This window comes from Athene noctua, chromosome 2, assembly GCF_965140245.1.
Source record: "Athene noctua chromosome 2, bAthNoc1.hap1.1, whole genome shotgun sequence".
Taxonomy (NCBI): Eukaryota; Metazoa; Chordata; class Aves; order Strigiformes; family Strigidae; genus Athene; species Athene noctua.
The window spans coordinates 162,633,046-162,656,643 of NC_134038.1; the positions used below are offsets into that span (position 1 = coordinate 162,633,046).

At 40.8% G+C, this 23,598-nt stretch overlaps 1 protein-coding gene across 2 annotated transcripts; it reads left to right on the forward strand.

Annotated features, from left to right (window-relative positions):
• Window positions 1-464: 464 nt before the first annotated feature.
• Window positions 465-19,363, forward strand: MPLKIP (M-phase specific PLK1 interacting protein). Of its 2 annotated transcripts, XR_012633241.1 has the most exons (3): window positions 465-885; window positions 5,360-8,515; window positions 13,430-19,363. XR_012633241.1 is itself a non-coding variant. In XM_074900908.1 (2 exons), exons 1-2 carry the CDS (start codon window positions 526-528, stop codon window positions 5,561-5,563), a joined length of 564 nt encoding a protein of 187 aa, XP_074757009.1. In that variant the 5' UTR covers window positions 465-525; the 3' UTR covers window positions 5,564-9,795. The 2 variants fall into 2 exon arrangements, 1 of the variants encoding a protein (XP_074757009.1); XM_074900908.1 differs by lacking the exon at window positions 13,430-19,363 and having other exon boundaries at window positions 5,360-9,795.
• Window positions 19,364-23,598: the final 4,235 nt, after the last annotated feature.

The window sequence follows — 23,598 nt, forward strand, 5'->3', positions numbered from 1 at the left end:
TTATAACTATACGCAGCTCGCGAATAGCGGTGTTTATCACTGCGCCTTTAATTCGAGCCAAGGGGCACAGCCGCTCCACATCTTCTAAGACTGTCGCTTCGGATAACTCCTCTTCCGCTTGAAAACGCCCCAAACTCCTCGGGGTCAGGGTGACAAATCGCCGCCTAACGCCGCCGAACCGCCCTGCCGCCTTCCCGCTCCCAAGCGGCCCGGCCCGGCGGGCGCCGGCGGGAAACGCGTCCGCCGGGGTCGGGGCAGGCCCGCCGCGAGGCCGGACCGAGCGCACCCCGGGCCGGCTCCCCTCGCGCTGCCAGTCGGGGCGGGCGCCGCGGCAGGCGCGGGTGTCCGCCGGGTGTCCGCCGGGTGTCCCCCGCCTGGGAAGATTTTGCGGGCGGAACCTTGCGGCCGGCTGGCGGGGAAGGGGGAAGGCGGGCGGCAAGGCCGGAAGTGACGCCGCTCCGCCGCGGCGCCTGCCGGGGTCCGCCGTTGCGCAGGTGTTATTGCTCTCCGCCGCCGGCCCGGGCCATGTACCGGCAGAGCTTCCGCCCCCCGACGCCTCCGTACGCGGGCGGCGGCTTCCGGAGCCCTGCCTCCGGGGGAAGCCCCGTGCCCCCCTCCCCGCGGGGCTACGGGAGCCCCCACCACACGCCGCCCTACGGCCACCGGCCTGGGCCTTACGGCGGCGGCCATTCGCCCCGGGGCCACGGTTTCCATGGCGGCGGCGGGCGGTTCGGGAGCCCGTCGCCGGTGGGGCAGACCCCGCGCAGGCCGCAGAGTGTCAGCCCCCGGTACCCGGCTCCTTACGGCGGCGTATCCCCGGCTGGAGCTCCCCTGCACCCGCAGCAGCACAAGCGCTCGCCCGGGGGCTTCCAGAGGCACTACCAGGTATGGGGCAGGGCGGTGAGGGAGACAGGTCTGCGCCTCCGCACAGCGGGGCGGGCGGGAGGGAGGGAGGGAGAGAGCCGCTGCTAAGCGCGGCCCTCGGCCCGCAGGGGAGAGCACGCCCAGGGCTTGGGACAAGGCGCAGCGTCCACCTCCTGCACTGCGATTTTCAGGAGAGAGCGAGACTTGCACCGCACTGGGCAAAATCTGTCTTCTCCCTGGTAGAGAGAGGATGGAGAGACCCCAGCTTAGGCAGCGGTGAGGGGAGAGGGCCCCAGGCCTGGCTGAGGCCTTTTGTGAAGGCACAAGGGCTCACACGAGTGTAGTTTCCTTCCTTTTCCTATGCTGGCATGTGAAGGTAGAGAGTTAAGAACCACCCAGAACTGCAGCAAACGCCTCTTTCCCTCGTAGGTACATCCCTTTGATCGGTTTTCTTTAACACAGTGGTGAAGTTCTGTGTGCTTTTACTTTGCCTGTGTCGTCTTGCATCACGGAAGCTGCCCTAGCCACACACAGAGCTTTCTGAGACATGAGCGGAGAAAAGGAGTGCTCTGTTAAAGAGAACTAAGCTGAGGCTCCTTTAAGCAGAAATTAGCATATATGTGGGGATAATAGAGTATCATTTTAAAGTCTTTGCATTGCAGTGAAAGCTTGTGTAAGTAGTTTTCCTGGGAGCTATCAACAACAGGTTCTGTGAGTTAATGTTTTTTTCAGATGGTTTAGTTGGGGCATGTGACTGGCAATGCAGACAGGGATGGCAGTTCTTGATGCCAATAGCTGGCTTTATGCAATATTAGAGAAACCTTAAAAACATAACAAATGACACATGCAGTACAGTGATAAAATTTTCAGGTGCTTTTACAGACACTTAAAGGATTAAAGTGTAATAATGAAGGCAAATCTTAACAGAGGTTAGTAAAATCTTAGTGTGCCTGAACTGCATAATCACATTCCCATTCAGAAATAGTCTTTGGTTACTTTTTTGTGGTGCAGATAACGATCTTGTAGGAATCTCCTAATTGGTGGAAGGGGATCATTATGATCCCTATACATTTTCTTCAACATGGGAGCCTTTGCCAGTGTGGATGCCTATAGATTCCTTAACTTCTGTACCTGTTAAAAAGCCAAAGGATGTGGGGTTTCTTCTGCAGATTCTGGAGGGATGGTTTATGTTGTTGGTATCAGATTTCCCTTCAGATCACTCTCTGGATATTCAGTTAAGTGTTTTTTAAGAGCCTTCCTTAACTGAGCAGAAGAATATGCAGGATCCTTTTGCCTCAAGTTGTAGTCAAGAACAGTTTCATGTCAGGACCTGTGGGCAGGAGGCTCCATTCTTGGTGTTAAGGTAGAAACCTGTCATAAAGAAGGTACAAGTTTGAATCCAGTCACAGATTGTTGTAACATTTTCCCTTCAATCCTTCCCTTCTGTAGACTCTGAGAGTAGTTTAGGAGCACTGACCTGATGGTGATGCTTTCCAAGACTAGAAGGACATCGTATGTCTGTAGCTTTGCCTAGGACTAAAGTAATGTGTATGGCTTTGATGTGTATACACATGGGTTGTTTTGCCTGGGAGAGCAATAGAGGCAATCACGGAGGGAGGAAGTCTCATAAACTATGAGTCCCAATCTTCCATGTCAGCAACAAGAATCTCAGTCCATGAGGACATGAATAGATTCAGGTAGAGGGATTTTTTTCATTTTTGAAGCATCAGTTTTTTTCTGAGCTAAGTGGATTGTTCCCCTCCCTTTTGTAGATGCTACTGTTAAGAGAACTACAGTGCTTTTGAAATTTATGATGCTCCTGTCCCCGTTTTCAAGATGAAAGCCTTAAGTGACCCTTTAAAATCCCATCAGGAAGTCCAAAAGACAGTTTATATTTACTTTAGTACTCTATTAATATCATTAGTATTCTGTGCTCATTTTGTGGTTGTAGACTTTCTGAAATTAACAGAAAACTTAAAAACACAGGAAGCTTGTTTTTTTCCACAGAAATGCATCTGCTTTACATTTTAGGAAAACACGTTTGTTGTATTTCTTGAAGAAATGGTTTGCTTAGTGGTAGTGTTTCCCTTTCTACACTCAACAGGAGTTAGTTAACTAGCTAGTAACAGCAGCTAGTTAGTGGTGATGGGTTGAAAATGATTACAGAAAGTAATAAAAAATCTTTTGAAATGTACAGGCATTTTTGTGTTTCTGTGGCGGAAATTAACGTTAGGTGAAGAAAGTTGATAAAGGAGCAACTGTCCCCGTTTTCAAGGCAGTATTACCTCATTCAGTAACACGTTAATGAATAGCACTGAAAGATGGGGGGTTTTCTACAGTAGAGAGAGATTTGTTGTCTGGAAAAAAAAAAGTCTTGAGAACAGATTGACTGTTTCTTTAAGGAAAGTTCAGTGAGAAAAGGCTGTTGGCATCAGTGACAGTAAAATAAAGTTTTTGTAAGGTATCTTTGGCAACAGTTTCTTTTGCACAGAATGGTTTTGCTTGCGCAGGTAGGGCTGTTTTTCTTTTCCACAGTCCTGTAATAATCACACTTTGATTTTTTTTTTTCTAAAAAAAATAGAGGGGAAAAAAATGACTAGTATGCTATTTTTTTTTTTTAAATAGTAGCCTGCTTAAATTTAACCCTTCTTGAAGGCCGTGAATCTTGTATTACATAATAATACATTTCCTAGATCTCAAACATGCTAAACAGTCAGTGTTACTCCTGGCCTGCATTATATTGTAGTGAAATTTAATATTAGAAAATAAATCCATCCAGAAGAGCCTTACCATTGAATTATTTTGTTCTGTCACTGGATACTGCAGATAGTTACATCAGTTCAGTTTTCTTTGGAGTTCTGCAGATTAGACATAGCATTAAATAAACACACTCAAACTGTTTTACAATGTCAAAGTTACAGGGCCTCCATTAAACATTTTAAACAGTTGGGTGTTTTTTATTTTGAAAATAGAATGCAGTGAGTACTACTGCTTTACTACTAAATGTCAGTGCTTAACATAAATGTCACATTTGCTAGCGCATGTTGACTTGCTATGGGAAACTCCATGACCCTTAGAAAGGTTTTTAGATGTATTCTGAGATGATTATCTGCCCTTACCATCATGGGTTTGATACAGTAATTCTCTACCTTTTAGTAATGTTTCTGGTTTGAGATCATCATCTTAGCTACATAACCTAATTGTGCTACAACGAATCATTAGAAACAAGTGCCTTGTAAATAAGACGTGGATGCTTCCACATTTGGTTGTGTATCCATTACCATCGAGCTTTTTAGGAGTTCTAGAAAAGTACTTACTGGGACCATACAAGCAGGCTCCTACCACAGTACATTTTCAGAAATACGGTCAAGCAGTTTCAGTGGAATCTGTTCTTCTGGCTAAGCATATGGGCCTTCAGCATACGGGCCTTCACTATATGGCACCATTTCTCAGTTTCACCCAGAAATTGTTTCATATGATCTATGCACATAGATTCTGCAGGGCTTATTAGTCAAATTCAGATACCATCACTTCTGGGCCAGAAAGTCAGGGGGATGGGGAAAGCAGCCCTTAAATCACTGCTTTTACCCTCCTTTACAAAGTCAGAGGCTGATAATCAGCCTCAAGAAATCCTCCTCTTCTAATGGTACGGAATGCAACGGGTGTGTTTGGAGACTTAACTTGGGTATCTATAGGATAGGTCGTTTAACTTTGGTTAAAACTAATTAATTGAAACAATACAGTTTTAGACAAAACCTCACTTTTTAGGGAAGTGAATCCAAGGAAAAGAACAACGGATGATGCTTAACAGGACAAAATGGTTGTAGCAATTTCCTTTATGTCATACATCTCCAAGTTGCAGACTTTTAGCATGCTTGCAGAAGCAGTTCTTGTGAACCTTGTTCTTTTTTAAAAAGTTCAATATCAAAAGCTCCATGCAAAAGGTTTTTCTTTTATGTAATACCTGCTTAATCACTGATTACATCCAGATTGTATATAAAATAAAGTCCCCTCTTCTCAAATTTCACAGAATGTTAGTTTTGTTAAAACAGGGTATTTTGGGGTTCATTTGTAGCTATTTGTGTTACACAATGCTGTGTTCAATCTATAAGTATTAAATATCTGACCTGATCTTGTAAACCAGCTCTTCCTCAGCCTCTTAACTCCCTGTTTTGTTGTTCAGCTTTTGAGTAAGACATGTCATTGACTTAGGCAGCTTATAAAAAATAGCACAAGGAGCTTTTCTGTAGTTATGTGTCACAGTGATGTTAAACAGGTATTTTGGAGAAGACTGGTTTGTTTCTTCTTATCCTGGTAAATCATCGCTAATAATTGAAAGTATAATAAAATTAGTGTCTTCTGAGGAAGATGAAAGTGAGGAGTAGTAATTATCATTAATAATCAGCTTCAAAGCTCTGCTACATTAGAAGGAAACTTTTTCTTAGTTTGAATTAGTCTATTAAATGTTTCTTTACCTGATGGTTTTCTTCCAAAGGGATCACCCAGGACATCTACTCCATTTGGTACAGCGGATGGCAGAGAGAAAAGAGTGTCTAATGATGTGGAAAACTATTACAGACCTTCAATGCTTGAGGACCCATGGGCTGGCCTAGAGCCAGTTTCTGTTACAGACATAAACCAACAGTACAGCAGTGAGCAAACAACATATACTGGTAAAAAAGGGAGGTATTTCAGCTAACACTTTTAAAGGCCAAATAACTCCATCTTGTCAGGAAAACTTTGGGACAAAATCTTTACACTTACACAAGAGTAACAATAATCAAGACCTTAGATAACGCTTTTATTTGATCACGTGTCCACCCTTTTATCCTACCTTTTTTTTATTGCATTGGATATTTTTATGTATGGGAGGGAAAAGGAGTGGTAGGAAAACTTACCTTTCTGGCTATGTGGAAGTGCCTACCAGCTTTGAAGAACAAAGTGTTCTTTAATCACCAGCGACTGATTTGTGACTGTTAAAACAGGTTTCCATATATTACCTCTTCCATGCCAGATTGTTAGCCTCTTATTGTAAACTCCTTTAGGAAATGGTATTTTTTTATGTTTTGACATTTTTAGAATGAAGTAACTTGCAAATAAAGTTTTGTAAAGCCTTGTTTTGTAATGTATAAAGATTATTTTAGGACTTTGTTAAGGTGTACACATTAACACAAATAGTACTAGTGAAATTAGGTAACTTCTGTAAATGTGCTTGTATGCTGTAGTTAATCTCTGGTTTTGTGCATAGTATTTTTTGTTAATTGTAGTGTAACATGAAGTTGAAACGTGACTTTTAGATATCTCAGGAAACAAATGTATTGTCTTTGGAAAGTTTAATTTGTTGAACCAGCTTGAGTCGTAAACATAATTCTGTAATCATTTGCTTTTGTATTTTTAAAAAAATCGTATTTGAAACAAAATTAGACATTTCTGGATTATAGTAACAAGTCTGTTCAGCAGCAGTTTAAGTCTAAGGAGCACATAAAGCATCAAGATGAAACAAATGCAAATGTACTTTCTGGATCTACCTGTTAGAATAGCATAGCACGAGTGAGAGTATGTTATCATTGACATTAGTATATGCATAGCATCTTTCTTATCTGTATGAGATTTTTCAGAATTTTTTAAGTTATTTTTTTATTTTAACCTGTGGCAGGCATCTTTGCCTAGAGAAGTCTGGTTTTGTGTGCGTGTGTGCTATATTTTTATACTGAAGAGGCAAACAGTGAGGTTTTTGTAGAGCTTGTTTATAGGTGGAAGATCCTTCTTAAATCCAGTAGTAAATATTATAAGCTTGACTAAACAAGAAATAGTTCCAGCTGCAAGCATACTCTTAACATGCCATTTTAAGCCTGCAGCAGCTACATAAATTTTTGTTGAACATACCATTATTTGTTTGTTGATCTTGGCTTTTAAGCAGTAGGTAGAGGGTGAAAACTTAGTTAAAAATAAAAGCATTAGTTCAGTTTTCAGAACATATGTTTTGGTTTTAAGCTTCCTACATACTTCATGGAAAACATAACTTTTGTAGTCCTGAAGCATGGTTAGGTAGAAAAGCACAGGGAATCACATGAGACTGATCTTAGTAACTTGTCTTTTGCTGAGGTAGAATAGTCCTGTATACTTCTTTATCTGTTTCAGTGTAAAATGTCTTGGGTTAATACCTCCTTCAGGAACAACTTCAAACTGGAAGGGGCGTTGACACGTTGAAAAGTGCTAGCTGAGTGTCTTGCACTTTTATGACAATAATCTAAAGTTTGTCACTTGTGTCTTCCTCCAGTTGACCTTACTGGTTTAGTATTATATCCAAAAAGGCTGCTCAGAGAGCTGAGAACATAATGCCAGCTTGAAATCAAGAATGGTTACATTAATCCCAGAATCAAAACTGTGCCTTAAATGGCAGCTATCAGTATTATTATCTGTAACGTGTACCAGCAAAACAGATGACTTGAGTCAGTAGAATTAATAAATCAATTAATGTCATTGTGAAAAGTGAAATATAAAGTTTTCTTTTTTTTTTATTTTACCTTATCAGGTGATGTAAAGCTCACAAAAAAACCTGTTACTAGGTGCTTAACTGAGTCACCTTTTTTGTTACTCTTTCCTTTGTAATTCGGTGCAGTTTAATTTTGGAAGCGTTTGGTTATCTTGGGGAAGCAGATACTATTTTATTTAAGAGACTAAAGCTATGACGTGTTCCCAGTTAGACATGAGAAGAAACTGGGTTTGGAAAGGAGAAAGGAAAGGAAAAGGATTCATGACAGAAGAGAGACTGTTAGAGGTGGGACTCCTTATACAGTAGCCAATATCAGCAGCCCTTGCTCTTTGCAAAGATGCGTTTTTCCACTTTGGCTTTGCAGTTGACCCAGGGATCAAAGCCAGCCTCCTCTGGTAATAACTGTTAACTCCTGGAACCGGGTGTCAGACGTCAACGAAGGTAAAAGTTCCAGAAAGAGAATTGAGGAAATAATCTTGAAGCATTGTTTAATGAATACAGGCCTTCCACAATGCCATCTGTTAAGCTGCTGCTCCAGTGCACTTCAGGATATGACCCAACAGTAATAAGTACATCATACTGCTAAAGACTCCAATAATTTGGTCAAGAATCAGCAAAGAATTAAAATATAGATGTAATAACGTTATTAACCTCATCATACTGCACCAAAAACTTAAAAGTGATTCACCTTTCTGGCTTCTAGGAGAAATTCTGCAATTACAGTAAAACTTCAAAATGTCTTTGTTGAATAACTGTAAAATGCATGAACACATGTTCAGAACTATAAATATAATGTATGTAAAGCCAATTTAAGCTTTGCCTTCTTTGCTATGATATCCAGGAAGCTTAAGCACACACTTCCTCACTGATTTTTCTTCTTTTCCCCATATGGCAAACATTCTTTTTCCCCACATGTTTCTAATGGAGATAGGCTATATCACTTCCTCATTTGCTAATGAAGCTACTTCATAGTAACAGTATGTCTCTGGAAATAGCGTTGGATGATAAAAAGTACAGCGCAAATACATCCTCTCTTCGTGAGGCCATGAAACAAAATAGTGCCTGTGTCTTGTTAACGAAGGGATTCTTCTGTAATGAATACTCACTAAGAATATGGGCATTGTTCTTTCTTCACCAGACTTCTTAGATTCTAAGGTAAGTCATTTAGCTCCTTTTTCAGGAGTTTGGATTGATGTGCTACTTTTCCATTCTGTTTCGTTTGCATTGTGTTTGTCCATCGAGTCCATCTGACAGTTGTTGTAAAGGAGTTGTGTAACTCATGACTAACTCTTCTAGCAAAAATTTGATTTCACTTATTCCTATTTGCTACTGTGTGTAACAGTGGAGTGCGTTGTTACTACATTGTGCTAATATCACAGTAAGGTAACTTAAGACAGCTGAGTACAATTCTGTGTAACATGGCAACACACTGGGCGGGGAGTCACCCCAAGCTGTGTACTGTAATACTTCAAAGGTAGTTCAGGCTTGGATTTTCACTGCAACTTTATAATACAGAATATTCATTCTTCTCTGGCACTTTGTGCACACTACTCTGCATTGAAATTGTAAAACAATGTAGAATGTTACAAATTTTTAAAACCCTGTTTTAATTGAAATGTTATCAAGCTAATTCTCTTTAGCATTAACAATAAGGCATTGAGATGTAGCATTTTTCTGATGTCAAAACTGGGAATGCTTTGCAGGGGAAATGCTTCTGGCCATCGGAATGGCCAACTACTTTTGCAGTCACGTTGTTTTTCCTTTCTGTTAAGGATATCTTTATGTGCTCTCCACTTTGTTAATTAGACATCTGAGGGGGAGCCTTTGAAGCATGCATTACTTGGAAAGTCTACCAGTAGCTGTTCATCTCCTTTCTAAAGAAATGTTTTTATAATCTGTTCGGGTTTCAAGTTGTGCTTTGAGTAATCTCACTGATGTCAGAGGATTTACTCATGCAACTAAGATACGTAAGTAACATTACAGTTCGAAAATTGTATTCTCCGTTTGTCTGTCAGTGCTTTTTACCGACTCTACAATAGACTGTTCTGTTTAGCAATTGCTCTGAATTCAGATTCATACGTGTGCTCTTACACATGAGCCAAGACTGTCTTGCAATGAATTAATCTTGTTTTTACAACCTTTTACTAAATTCTCAAGAGTAAAGACTTTATTCTCCCTTCCCCTAATCTTGGCACTTACCTTCATCCCAGTCTTCCTTGTACTAGAGGAGAAAAGGGAGGATTGCCTACACTCATAGGTGGAGAATCACTTGATTTTTCACATCTCTGGCTTTTGTGTACCAATTGGCATAGGTAACTAAATAAACCTTTTAGGTTGAGGTGACTCAACTTCTTACATCACAAGAAAGGAATCACCGAGTTGCATTAATACTTAAGTCATACAGTTCCAGCATTCAGCCATTTGTTCACAATCTTTTTTTTTTGCTTACAGAATATTTTCATCTGAATGTCTTGGTCAGTGCACGTTGAGGCAGGTTTAATTTTCTGCCCTTTTCACTGCAATATGTGCTTTGATGACTTAACACTTTCTCAAACTGGACTTCTGAGTTTACCTTTACAAAATTACTAGCTCTTGAGTGTTAGACCTCAGATCTAGGCCTTCCTTGTAAAGCATTTTAGTTCTGGCTAAAAGAGCTTTATCTACTCCTTGTTTCTTCCTTGATGACACTAGAAAACCTTTGACTGCTGGGGTAGAAACAGTTGAGCAGATGCTCAGTGCCAGAACAAGGTCATCAAATCACCTTTCCTCTCCTACAAGTTACATGTAGTTTCTTGTCATTCCAGTGCAGTGGGGCCCAGGACATGTTTTGAGCTAAATAGTCATCCATTTTGTGTCACCAGCTTTTTGTGGGTTGCAGCATTTTAAACCGTATCAATGATTTGTTTAGCACACATCCTGGATTTTAGGTTTTACCAGCATTATAACTTCTGATTTGTAGTTTAACTCTGAAAATTATTGTATGTTCTTTTCTGCAGTAAAATTCCACTGCCCTTTGTCCACTGTTCTGTGGGTGTTGCATGTTCCTTTTCTAACTATAAATTTAAACAGTTGTACACAAGAAAGTAACTTTTTATGGCTAAAAGGGGTCATACCAATACAGTTTCAGAGTGAAATTTTTCATGCTGCTGACACTACTCCTGCTGAAACGAGCTTCTCAGTCATCCTTTAACAGGACAAAAATGAAGCAAAAAAATAAAGTAGTTGAAATGCCAAGCTGGAAACTATGTTCTGCACAGTGCAAGATGGACTACATGAGTGGGGACATCACTACAATTCGGCACAACCTGCGTTAGCCCATTTCTAGATTGGAAGAACAAAACCTCTTTCACACTGATACAAATCATTCCCTTTTCCAGCATCACACAAGCTAATGCTGAAACAAGGGGAAAGGAATCAAGCTAATTGACAACTCCTGTGGATGACTACACAGCATAAACCACAAATAACAGAGCAAACATAAGCTTTAAAAAACACTGATTGCCAGCTGGGGAGTAGTATCAACAGTAGTTGGATTGTAAGTAGTAGTTGCACAGCATTTTAAAAATCAAACCACTACCTCCTGTGGCTTAATGAAGATTTTTAGGTTTTGTACATAAGGCTTCACGCTGTATTCCCCTAACAGATGTTGGGAATTAACATACTACTCTTCCTACAGTTGAGTTTGCAGAAGAGAGTAAGCATCTTCAACACTTGTCTGTGAAGTCTTTACATAAGTTTCATTTCATCTTTTTTTTTTTTTAAAGCTAAGATAAAACATTGCATTTTGAAATATTTGGGATCACCAAAAGGATGAAAGGGAGAATTATCTGCAAAGGTCTAAGTGTACTGTAAGAAGGCACCAACGGTCCATCTATTGATTCCTTGTCATTCCACTTTCCTAAAGCTGTTTCTCTTGTCTGTAAACTTTTAATAGCCTCATGGTTGCTATGGCAATTAAATAACACCAAGGAAAATTATTTGGTTGTTTGTTTCCAGATGTTAAGAAAGCAGTATGTTCACTGTGGACAGCAGGTTGAGAAACTGTAATAACTGTTCCTTTTCAAATGAATGAAGTGCCAGATTGCATCCTGTTGAAACTGAAGACAGCTTAGACTACCAGCAGTGTTCCTGTACTTAAAGTAGCTTCTGAAATAAAGTTCCAAGTATGTAGAAAGCTTGCACAAAGAACCTTTAAATCCCTGTTTTCAGAGTATCTATTGCATCTGGTTGCATTTTTCTGGCACTGTTTAATTTCCTCTCAGAATAATTGCTGGATGTTTTAGACATTGACTCTCCTGTAGCCTGTCATCCTCGCTGCTGTGAGGCGAGGTAGAAATAGTGATCGTCTGTACTTTGTGAATATACAACTGGTAATAGCCTGGTTCAGTTTCTCTCTGCTATTACATCACCCCAGTAAACAGGTAACAGAACTTTTGTTCGTTAACCAAATTTCTATCATTTATCTTCTTACAGCTTGAAAATAGCGAGATTCTAATACATTAATAAACACATCCACAAGCCTTTGTATACTTTGTATTTCAGGCGAGCAGTTTAAAGGAACCTACCAAAAGTAGGTTGTTTTTCTTTAACCCCCTCCCCAACTCAATCCAGAGAAGATAACTTAGGTAGTCTTATAATTTTTCCTCTCCACTGAGTCTTCTATTGTCTCTTTTCCTCCCTCATTTTTTTCTCAGAACTGTCTGTGCACCAGCTATATGTGAAGGCTTTTCTGCATAGGTTTTCCATGGAAATAAGCCTGCCTTTCCTGCCCCTTCCGTTGGCATAGGCTTGATTCACCCTTCAGGGCTCTGCTACCAACAACTGTCTGCTGGAGAGTTTAGGGGAATCAGTGCCACTCCACCCCCCCAACAAACATACCCAGCCAACTAAAGGTCCTGTTTGTTTACATTGCTGAAGATGATGGAACTATGACAACAAGTGCACACAAATCCTCCTGACTCATCTAAGGGAGCCTGTGTTGGTTGATGGTGGACTTTGGTGTCAGATGTGCAGTGAAAACTGTACAAGGCAGACATGCCCTTGCTGTAGCAGCTGCCCTTTTCTCTTTAGATTAAGAAAAAGTTCTCTTCTGAAGTTGCAGACAAGGGGTGCTCAAATCTGTGTAAAATATCGCCAAGATAGATGTGAAGTCACTCTGAGAAGACAATAGAAAAAGTGTAGAAAAGGGCATGGGTAAACTGTCATCTTGATTCCAGTTCTTGCTAGCTTCCCAACACAACCCTCTCTTAAATACTCACACTTCCACTCAGCATATCCTTGTTGATAGTACACCAAGTTGGAGGGAAGAAAACTCCCTCAGGAAAGCATAAAATCAGGTACTCTCCCTTCAGCAGCCACAGAACATAATACTGGTTTTTAGTCCGTGAATGACAAGGCAGATGTGCATTTCTGTGAGAAGTGAGTTTTATGAACAGCAAAAATAAAAAGTCTCTGTGCATAGGGACCCTTCCTGCTCAGTATATTTAATCATTTACCATCAATTAAAAAAATATGTCAGCTTCAGTCCAGCCCTAGTTACTTCAGTGACAAATTCTACTTCAAAACTTTTAAACAGCCAGAAGATTTGCCACAGAGCAACTGTTCTCAGTCTTGTAACCTTTCCAGTGATCAGAAGGGAAAAACGGTTCTGGTGTCATTCTAACCGTATTGATGTATCAGAGAAAAACAGCAGAAACACATGTAATCAAAATATATGCCTTTACCAGGGAGTAGTCTGTTGCTGTGTAAGCATCCCAAAACAAATAATCCAAATCCTGGTGTTACTTACAGGCCTGGGGAGGAGGATCAGGGCAGCAGACGTCCCCCTCCGGCACCTCCTGGCAAGGAGACCCTTTAGTGAAAGGCTCTGCACCTTCAAAAGCACGCTGTTTCCCTTGAAGTTCAGCATGAGCCTTTTTCAGTTGTTTGCAGTGTCACAAAGCACCAGCACAAAATGTGGGCAGAAGTCCAGAAAGCGTTACAAGTCTCCCCATAAGTGACATGAAAGAACAGAAATCTCAAGGAAGATATTAAGACCTGCATTCATTGCTGGATTCTGTTTTTTCACAGGTTCCACCACATTCTTTGTGGCCTAGTCCTGCCTTTGCTCTGGACTCCCTTTCCACCAGCTATTCCCATAGTTTTATTTGGCTGACACTCCATTTGAACGCGGTATTTCTCTCTTAAAACGCTTCCATTCTTTGTGACTTAAGCCATCTATAATTTACCTTCTTCAGAGCTGTCTGTATCACAAGAAGATTTTTCCATCCTGAACCAACTACCGCTGTTGCCCTGGTTTTTGTGACAAAGCAGATTCTGCAAGTGCTTTAGAATCATGTTAGAGCTTGGGTAGTTTAAAATGTGTTTCAAACTAAACTTGCTGATGTATGAAACAAGAAGGCAAATTCAAGTGAGACTTTCAACAGTGAATCTCGGGACAGAAGCTGTCACTAATCTCCTTAACAGTAAGAATATTGCTGATGCAGCATCGATGACAAAGTGATCTGCAAACGTACCTCCATCTTCCTCCTTTTTTCTTCCTGCAGATTCTTTTCAGACTCCTGCTTCATTATCTTTGTCCTGATGCCAGGTTGGATATTTAAAATTTTATTATTTCCTTTAACTAATTCCAAATTTTAAGTGTCTTTCAAAAAGGTAAAAAAAGTAATTTTAAAAGTTCCAAGCAAAATCTATACATCTTGAGTCCCAAAGAGTGGGTGAAATGAATAGCTTCAATGATGCTAGTTTGTTAAGAGGTATGAGATAAAGTTCTTTTCAGTAAAATGTGGATTCCATAAACTAAAACAGTATGTGAAATATTTTTTTTTTTACTAAGAAACTGCATTGATTTCATCAATCTCTGTCTATCAGTCGGTACTAGAAAGAAGTATTTATCCTGATATCCTGCACAATGTTAGGTCTAAAACCTCAGTTGCCAGCTCCCACATCAAAGCAACAACTTTGCTTAAATCACAACATAGATATCCGATATTTAAAGATTGCAGATGGCAGACATGCCAGCATCTATCAGTTGAAGTTGATCCCAAGCCTAACCACTGTCACATAGAAATCTGCTTTCTATCTAGGCCAGCTTTGTCTAACATAAGCTTCCATCAGTAGATTATATTTTATATTTTTATACCATATTAAAGAGTCATGTATCAAATTTCTATTCAAGGTTGGTGATCAAATAGCATTTGAACATTCTCTGCAACAATTAAATACAGCCATTAAAGTCACATTAGGGCATTTTTTCTGAGACTAGATTGTTTATCTGTTTTCTGAAGGTTTTCTAATGAGTTTTAAAGTAATGGTTTACTTTAATTAAAATCATATACTGGTGTCCTGCTGATTGATATTCTTCTGCTTATGTTGCGTGTGAACTGAACCCTTAGTTTCAGCATCACACTGGAAGGTAGCAGTCCTTTTCATTATCACTTCATTCCAACTTCTTGTGTCTTGTAAGTATGACCAGCTTCACTGATACTTTATATGCTATCTTACATTTCACTACATTAAAATATTAAGGTACATGCTCCATGTTCCTCTCTTTTCCCTCATCTCTTAGTGTAATGATTAAGACAGCACCTAAAATAAAAACACCTGGCACACCCCGAACATAGATAACACTCCACATACTAACCCTCCTAAATTTTCATCATTAGCTACCACATCTTTGGTGTCTTTGTTACATTTAGGCTTTTTTTGGCCACCATTTGCATTTGTTGTCTTACAGGCAGAAAGAGTTAAACCAATTCACAGCTTTTTTCTTGGAATTTTCCTTTCCAGAGAGGACTGTCCTGGAGGAATGTAAACGCAGACATCTGCTTGCTGTCACTTTGTCCTTTTAAATTCATAAGAAAAGCATCCCAGGGAGGGGCCAGACCAGCAACGGTGTGGTCCCACACTCCCCTCCCCAGCTGCTGTGCAGGGAGAGCATCTACTGGGGCACGTAGGGCTGTTGAGTCTTTGTTAATACTCTTCTGTGGACCTCTTGACTATGACTTTGTCTAATCCTTCTTTGGAGCTAATCATACAACTCATATTTTTAGAATAGAATGCCAAACCCAATTTATGTCTCTTACAACAAAATTACCAAAATTGTCCAAATATTCCACACCTAAATCAGCCAAGTGTGTACAGGAAATTGTGAAGCCCAATAAACATTTAAAGCACAAAGACCATTCAACTAGAGTTACTACCTGGGGAAAAAAAAAAAAAATCAAACTGATTTAGAGACAAAGTATGGTATTTCGATGGAAACCTAGAACTCTCCATCCCTTGTGTTTCTGGTTGAAGGTGCAAACTTTCATCTGATTTAGAAATCAGGGCTCATCTCCAGTGATTTTACCTCTCTGTTGCTCTAGACAGTCCAACGTGAAAGATCTGGGCAAATAGGAGGACAGTCATGCACAGTTCTAGAAATAGGTTTAATCCCTGTATCCCTCTAAACAGAAATTCACCTTACAGATGTAAACATTGCCTTTAATATAAAGTTAAACCAACACATTAATTACATTTCATTAAGTGTCACATCAGCCTTTAGAGAGGATAACACTATTATTCCATCACTGGAGAATTAAAGAATAACAAGAGAAGGTGTCTTGGTTAAACCTCATTACTGTTTAGTAGCGGAATAGAACCCAGTGTTTTCTGCTCTCCCTATCACACTCCCTAAATCTGATTAATCAATAAAATTTTCAGAGCAAGTTTCAAATGCATCCCCTTCCTGGAAGGAGGGATGCCAGCAGAAAGGCAAGCGTGCTTTCTAACACACACTAACAATAAATGGTAGCTGTTTAATTCTGTGAGCATCTCTCCCTGCACTATCACTATTCATTAAATAGTCTGGATTTGGATACAAGTCTGCAAAACCACTTGCATTTTCCTGAGCACCTTTCAACCACTGCTCTTAATAAAAGAAATCCATTTCTTAGGTTGTTACATTGCAGGGACTTGGAACAACTGAGAATCTCTGTGATTTCTTTGATAATTCACACATTTGTGTGGTTCCCAACTCTCAAGGAGAGCTGCATTTCAGGTCCTCTGTGGCCAAAATAAGTATGCCAAATTATACATAATTTTTTTTTAATGGAAGGTAGTTTTATCAAAAAAAGCAAAACTATTCAAAAGGAAAATTCTGTCACTGGAGAATTAAATGGAAATCCCTGCTGAAATTAACAGGTGTTTGGATTTCATCCTTTATCTGACCTAAAATCTTCAATGACAGCAGGAACAATTTCAAACTAAGATAACAGTCTAAGTTTTTAGGTACAACACTATAGCAATGGAGGTCACAGTTTCCTAAGAAACAGAGGAATACTTGTATATTGAATTTCACTGCATATGGAAATGATTTATGCTGTAATCAAAAGTGTAGTCCCTTCCAGTGGAAGATTCTCAAGCAGGTATCACAGAGTAAACCACTCTTCAGCTCTACTAGCCATTAATTTCATGAGGCTTTTTTAAAAAAAAAAAAAAAAAAATTCTTAATAACTGATAGATGCCTAACCTGGCGAAGCACCTGCTCACTGTCATGGAGACAAATGTGGTTCAGCTTTTCAGATTAATGGATTAGAAAGCAAAACACAACAGTATTCTAAAATGTATTGTAGTAACTTTTCCATGCTTCAAAACAGAAAAATAATCCACAATCTCTTCCAGATTTGAGGTATCAGGTCTTCAAGATTTTCTTGTTTGGGGGTTTTGTTTGGACAGGAGCTTTAAATGGCATAATCTCTCTCTAGAGCATAAATCTGTCACCATAATAATTATGAGTCATTTAATGGATCTTGTTTTTAAAAAGCTACAGAAAATCAAGCCTAAAAATATTAACGCATCACTAGCGTTCAAGCTGTGGAAGTGCTGAATTTAATATTCCAACAATACGCAATATATTGCATGATGTAGACAATGTTTCACGTAACGCAGGGTGTGTAATACAAGTGTTACAAACCTGATTTCTTGCATTTTCTGACTAACTGCAGAGTGTTTAATGTCAACTCGAGCAGGTTTCTCCTTCCCACTTATGAACAGTTTTAGAACTGCTCTGAAGAACAGTAGGAGCTGCCAGCTTCCCCGGTACGCTTTGGAGCACTCTCTTTACAAAAGTCCTACTGATAAGAAATCGAATCCAATTTGTTGGGTCTGTTTATGTGCTCGTGAATTCGATAATGGTGGTGTTGATACGTTACCTCCCCTGTCCTGTGAAGTCCTCCAACAGTTACACAACTTGTCAAAGCGTCGTACAACCAAAGGGTACTCGGTTGGAAGAGGTCGAGCCAGTGTCCTATTAAACGGTCTCCACGCAGCAACGCACATGCCTATATGTTGTTGACGTTGATTTTTGTCTTGTCAAATGGTTATCTCTGCACTGTGTAGAAAGTTGGGCAGTTATTCCCTTTCCCTACAGCAGAAGCTGTTCTGAATATCAATCACACTTCAAACTAGAAATGTATTCCCTCAAACTGAGAGTCAGTGAAGCACTGCATTTGATGTTCTTTCCATTCTGCATATGAAATCCTGACCTTTTCTTGTTATCTGCAGCCTCTTTTGGTTGTTGGGATAAGGTTTTAGAAGTATATATTTTTAATTAGTCAATATAAGTGATCCCTCTCAGTCTCATTACATTTTTCTTCCCAATTCTGTAGAGGCAATTGATGATCTCACCTAATTTTTAAGCTGCCAACTTTCTTACTTTGTTACGGACTGCAGTGACTATCTTTAGTTCTTGTTGGACGCTGGTTACCTTCCCTTCTGCTCTTGCCACCACAAACATGTCATATGGATGAAATACTTAGACACATATTTTAACCAAGTCAGGAGGAGGCCTCATATGGGGACTATATCTCAAGTAATCAGTTATTTTTAGAACTTGATGAAAATACATACTCAAGAAAAAAAGACCATTTCGGTAGTCGTGCCAGTTTCACCAAAATGATGTTTTGGTGAAAATTATGTTTTTCTTTAAATGAAGACATTTTCTCAAACCTTTTTTTCATTCATCACTTCAAAGAGACTAACAGATGCTTTTAAACAAATGCTGCTTTGAAAAAGTAACTGAAATGAATAATTTATTTACTTACCAGCCTATGAACTGCATACACGGTGACATAGTATGGCTCCTTTTTATTTTTATATATAAATTTCATGCATACGAATCCATATTTAAATGAATGGTTTGAAATTATGATTCTAGAACTTGCATACCTGTGTGCCCATGCTCTGAGCATACCAAAATAATGAGACATATAGTTAAAATTAATTTTGTCACAGATTTCATATTAGCATATTCTTCTTGCATTTCACATTTATCCTTTCTGCAAAGTACCTTATTTTCATCACACTGTATCTAGCCATATATCTACATTTTAAATAAACCCAGAAAGCGCTGGATTTCGGATGCAAAGTTAAACTTTGATTGACTGCATCCCATAACAAAGGGCATAATATAATAGTTTTTTAGAATACAAAAGCTCCGTAATGCTGAAACCTTAATACAGAAGTTGAGAAATGAAAAAGAGTCCGGAGGCTGCAAGGTAGCAACAAATGACAGGTGCTTCAATAAAGCATGCCTAAGGTTTCCCTGGATGTCAGTAAAGAATTTGCTTTCTTACAGTTCAGACTTAAATGTTGTACTTAAAAAAAACAACCAAACAAGCAAACAAATAAAAATGAAACCGAAGTAGAGCCTCCAAGGAGATTAGTTGAAAGAGAACCCCATCTCCAGTTTATCTCATGCTAGAAGCTGAAATAGGGTTGAATTTCTGCTAGAACACGTCTGCAAAATTCTATGGGATTTGGGTTTTTTGTCATTGTTCCCAAAAGGCAATACTGTAATTGCAAGTACAGTTCACAAATAAAAATTATTACTACTACCTGCATGTCTTCTTTCACTGTCTTGCATAATTGTATGTGCTTGCTTGGAAGTCTCAGAGCAGGATCTGCAATCCATAACGAGAAGCAATCTGGGGAGAAAAATGTACATAGCTTCTAATAAAGTCTGCCAGGTTTAGAGTAATACTTTCCTGATGTGGAATCACCAGACCATCTGCAGATAAGTTTTTAACGATTATTTACTACCCCACTTCTCATATACATCATTAATAGATTTCTGTTCGTTTCCCATGTCTTCCGTAGTTCTTTGTCTATTTTTACCCCCACAATGAACAATTTTCACAGAAAAGGCATTAAAATAAACGATCACAATTAATCTTTGTTCTGCAGTAGCAGGGTAGAAAGCAGGAAGGTGCCTGTGCAGTCAGATCGCCCGCTGCCTGCCTTGTCTGGAGGGCAAGGACTCCAGCCTGGAGATGACACAAGTTTTCCAGGGTCTCTGTGGGGTGGGGAAGGTTACGGGGCTGCGCACAGGTAGCTTTGGCTGCTGGGTTTGTGCCCTGTGCACAGCATCCTTTGTTTCCCAGTACAGGGCTGGGGTTTCATTTTAAACTCCGGCACAGGAGGGCAGGGCAGGGCACGGCCCACTCCTCTTCTGTAACTTCCACAGATTTTCTGCCGTTGGGTCAGCTGCAGTGCAGAAGTCCTGATCTCTCAATAATACGTTGCTCTGCAGGGGTGTAAATCGGAGAGCTGTTAAGTGAAGGAAGAAGTTCAGCATTTTTCTGATGATCCTTAGCGCTCACAAGCATTTTTGAGAAACTCAGCGAATGCTTTTATTCTGATGTTGGTCTTGAGGGGTAGGATACAACTATTTATTTGTATTTAACAGACAAGCAACAAGGCACAAAGAGGCTAAGCAATTTGTCCCGGATAGAACAAGAAACAACTTCATCTAACCTAAGCTTTGGTGCTCCATCTTGCATTTTGGAAACAATCAACATCCATTGGCCTGGTGGAGGGAACTGGGGAATAGCAAATGCTGAAACATCCAAAAAACATTTTTCCAGAAGGTATGATAAAAGTAACACACAAAAGGTAGCATCAGTAATGCTGGCTTTAAAGATGCTAGACAGCAATATTTGGGTTTGAGGTTTTTTTACACTATAATATAAAGATCATTCTGTAAGAATGGCAGTATCATTGGAAAAGCATTTTAGAGCTTGCTCTGATTTTTCAGAGCAGAGGACCTCCACTTTACTGTGTCTTGGAGCCTATAATTTAGAGAAATACTGGTGTGGCATTACAAAACCTGGGCCATCCGCGTGCTCATCTCTGCACTCACTGCTCTAACCCAGGCAAAACAAACAAGACACATGCATATTCAGCTCCTTACTTTTCCGTAGACATCCTGTGTGACATCAGACAAGCCCCTTTCTCCCAGATTCCTGCATGAAAAATAACAGCGTTTTTCTAAACCCCTTCCCCTCCCCGGTAATGTGAAAAGAAGGGTCGTGGTGCATTTACTGACTGTGCTGATGAGAGGCAAGTATTCCCTTCTTACAGAGGAGGTGAACAGTGATACACTCCGGTGCATGCTGCGTGGTTACACACCCCAGATGGCCAGCAGGTGCTGAAAATGATCTCGTCATTGAACCAATGACACTATTTCAACTATTCCAGGAGGCAAACAATGCTTCCAACTGGGAATGAACGGATGCACGCCCGAGGCTTGGATCCAAACACTCCAGATGCTCCACAAAGGAAGCTCGGATCAAAACCAACCTCTTTGCAAGGCAGCAGCACGCCTCCGTGCCACCACGCCTGGGAGCAGCAGAGCATCGCCTCCTCACCGTACCCTGCCCCTCCGACCTCCTCTTCGGAGTGCAAACGGCACCAGCCCTGCATAGACCGTGAGCCAGAAGGGCACAGAGGAGGCACCAGCTGCAGCGTTGTCCCGCAGAGAGCAGGGCACCACGCGCAGCCGCAGGGCCGAAGAGGGGTTGATGAACAAAACTGTTGGGTGCCGGCTGGGTTTTGTCATTTTATGGTCGGGTGTCCACCCCCCCTAAAATCCGCTAAAGACACTTAGCAGCATTTATGTGCCCCATAACGTGCCGTGCCAGGTCACGGCCCACAGCTGGCACCGCATGGAGAGAGTGAGTTACCAGGGATGGCAGGGAGCACAGACAGCTTCTGCACCCTCGGCTGGCCTTTCCCATAGCTCAGAGGAGAAGCAGCACTGGTAGTGGAAGTGTGAAGAAAATGCTTTGTAGTTCAGTATAAACCCCATTTCTAGTTTGTTTCAGATTCTCATCTAAGGGTTTTCTCACACTGAAATACAAGATTTATTCTCCCTACAAGGAGGTATTTTTAAAGCAGTTTCTGTCTTAGTTCAGTAAGGAAGCAGGGTAGGGAGAAAAAAAAAAAAAAAAAAATTATTGTTGGATGAAGTTCCAGACATGGTGCTTTTTCTCGTGTAGAGGCTGAAGTGGGTGACTGAAAAATGCATAGAAAAAATGCTGGTAAATGATTCTGGCCCTCTTCAGGTAAGAGCGTAGGGAATCTTTGGCTTCACAACTGTGGGAGGAAGTTGCTTCTCTCACATTTTACCTGAAAAATACTCTGAGCTTTTCAGTATTAAATACAACATACATTCCCCAGCTAGAAATAGAAGCAGATTCCACCAACAAGCACCTCGCCCAGCAAAGCTGAAGTTGTTTCCTTCTTCCATTTTTGCTCCATGAGATCTTCATCAGGGAATGGATCAAAGGAGAGAGCTTGTATATGGCTGTAGCATCTGTTGTATACGCTTCCTTCCCTGTATCCTGGTACATCAAAGAATTTGAAACAAAAGCTAGGGAAAAAAAGCCTGGAGTATTTCTAGAGTATCAACACAGCTACTCACTTACCTTGGTGAAACAGAAGGGAATTAGGCTTGGAGAAACAGATGCAGTGCAGCAGGAGACCTTACCACAGGGCTGGGCCATACTGGTGATCCGAATTCTGGTATTTATTGAAATCGATGGCCTCTTATTGGCCAAGGCATTATTCTTCTTAATCTAGAGAAGCAGCTCAGGAGACAGCCGTGACAGTGAATTCTGCAGTGTGTGAATTCTTGTCTCCTCCTTAAACAAACAAACAAAGACCTGTGTAATAGGCATTTTTCCTGTCACTAGTCTTTGAGGTTGGAAGTTGTAACAGGAGCTCCTGGAGTTCAGCTTTGAGAGAAGAGACGAGGGAAACCTCCTGTCCCAGCCCCTGAAAGTCACCCTATGTGTTACCCACACAAGAGAGCTGCTAGTGAAGAAAGTAGATGGGGTGTGCCATGGAGCCCAGGAGGAGCAACACTCAGTACTTCAGCAGACCTGAGGACGTCTCATGGTGGTTTCTAACATCCCAAAGCTCCCTGAAGGATAATACCGGTAAGGAAAAACAGGAGAAAAAAAAAAAGCCAAAACAAAACCAGATCCAGCATTGAAACCACTCCCGCAAAGCCTTTCTGCAATCAGTGGGGACGGAGCAGAACGAAGGTGAAATCACCCTTGCCGAACACATAACACTCTCTCCCTTGCTCCTCACTCAGGGAAAATCCCCCCCTAAGCCAGGCTTTTATCCAGCTCTCTGTACAGCCCGTCCCTTGCTCAGGGTGAGGCGGACACGGGGCCATGAGGAAAACCAGCCTCGGCTCTTGTGGCTACTCAGAGAGGCCCCCACGGCAGGGCAAGCAGACACCAGTACTGCCCTACCACTGCCACCTGGGCAAAACAAGATCCTCAGAAAACATTTGAAAAGGCAGGAGAAAGTCGTTTTCCCCCATACCAGAACCTGCTAAGATGCTTTACATGTTTGTAAAACAGGCCTGAAAAGAACTTGCAGGATGAAAGAAAAAAGGCACCTATCTGTGCGAGACCTGCACATTAAACACTCACTTCCAACTGTGTCCTCTAGCAACTACTGCCATACCCCAGCATGTAGGAGGGAGTATGGCAGAGACATCTGCACAAGTCAAATACTAACTGCAGAAACCAATTAATCCCCCCAAGTTAGCTTAAAAGGGCAGCACACAGCTGTCAGATCTGCTTGCAAGTACCAGAAGCTCCCAGGCTGGTTTCTGCAAAGCTTACACTCAAATATTCCCTTTTCTACCCAGTTATGTTTCTTCTACGCTGTATTTTCTAATAATGGAAAATACCTTCACAAAGCCCCTTTGCAAGAAGTCCTATTAAAGACACATTCATCATGTTACGAGAATTTGCCATATCAATACTACATCCAAAGTACCCACAGAGGAATTGCTGAAGCATAATCAAAGCCACGCTGTGAAAAGCGATCAGACTATTGCCTATTAGTAAGGGCTGCTATACTTGAAGAAAACAGTACTGTAGGCCCAACTCAAAGTT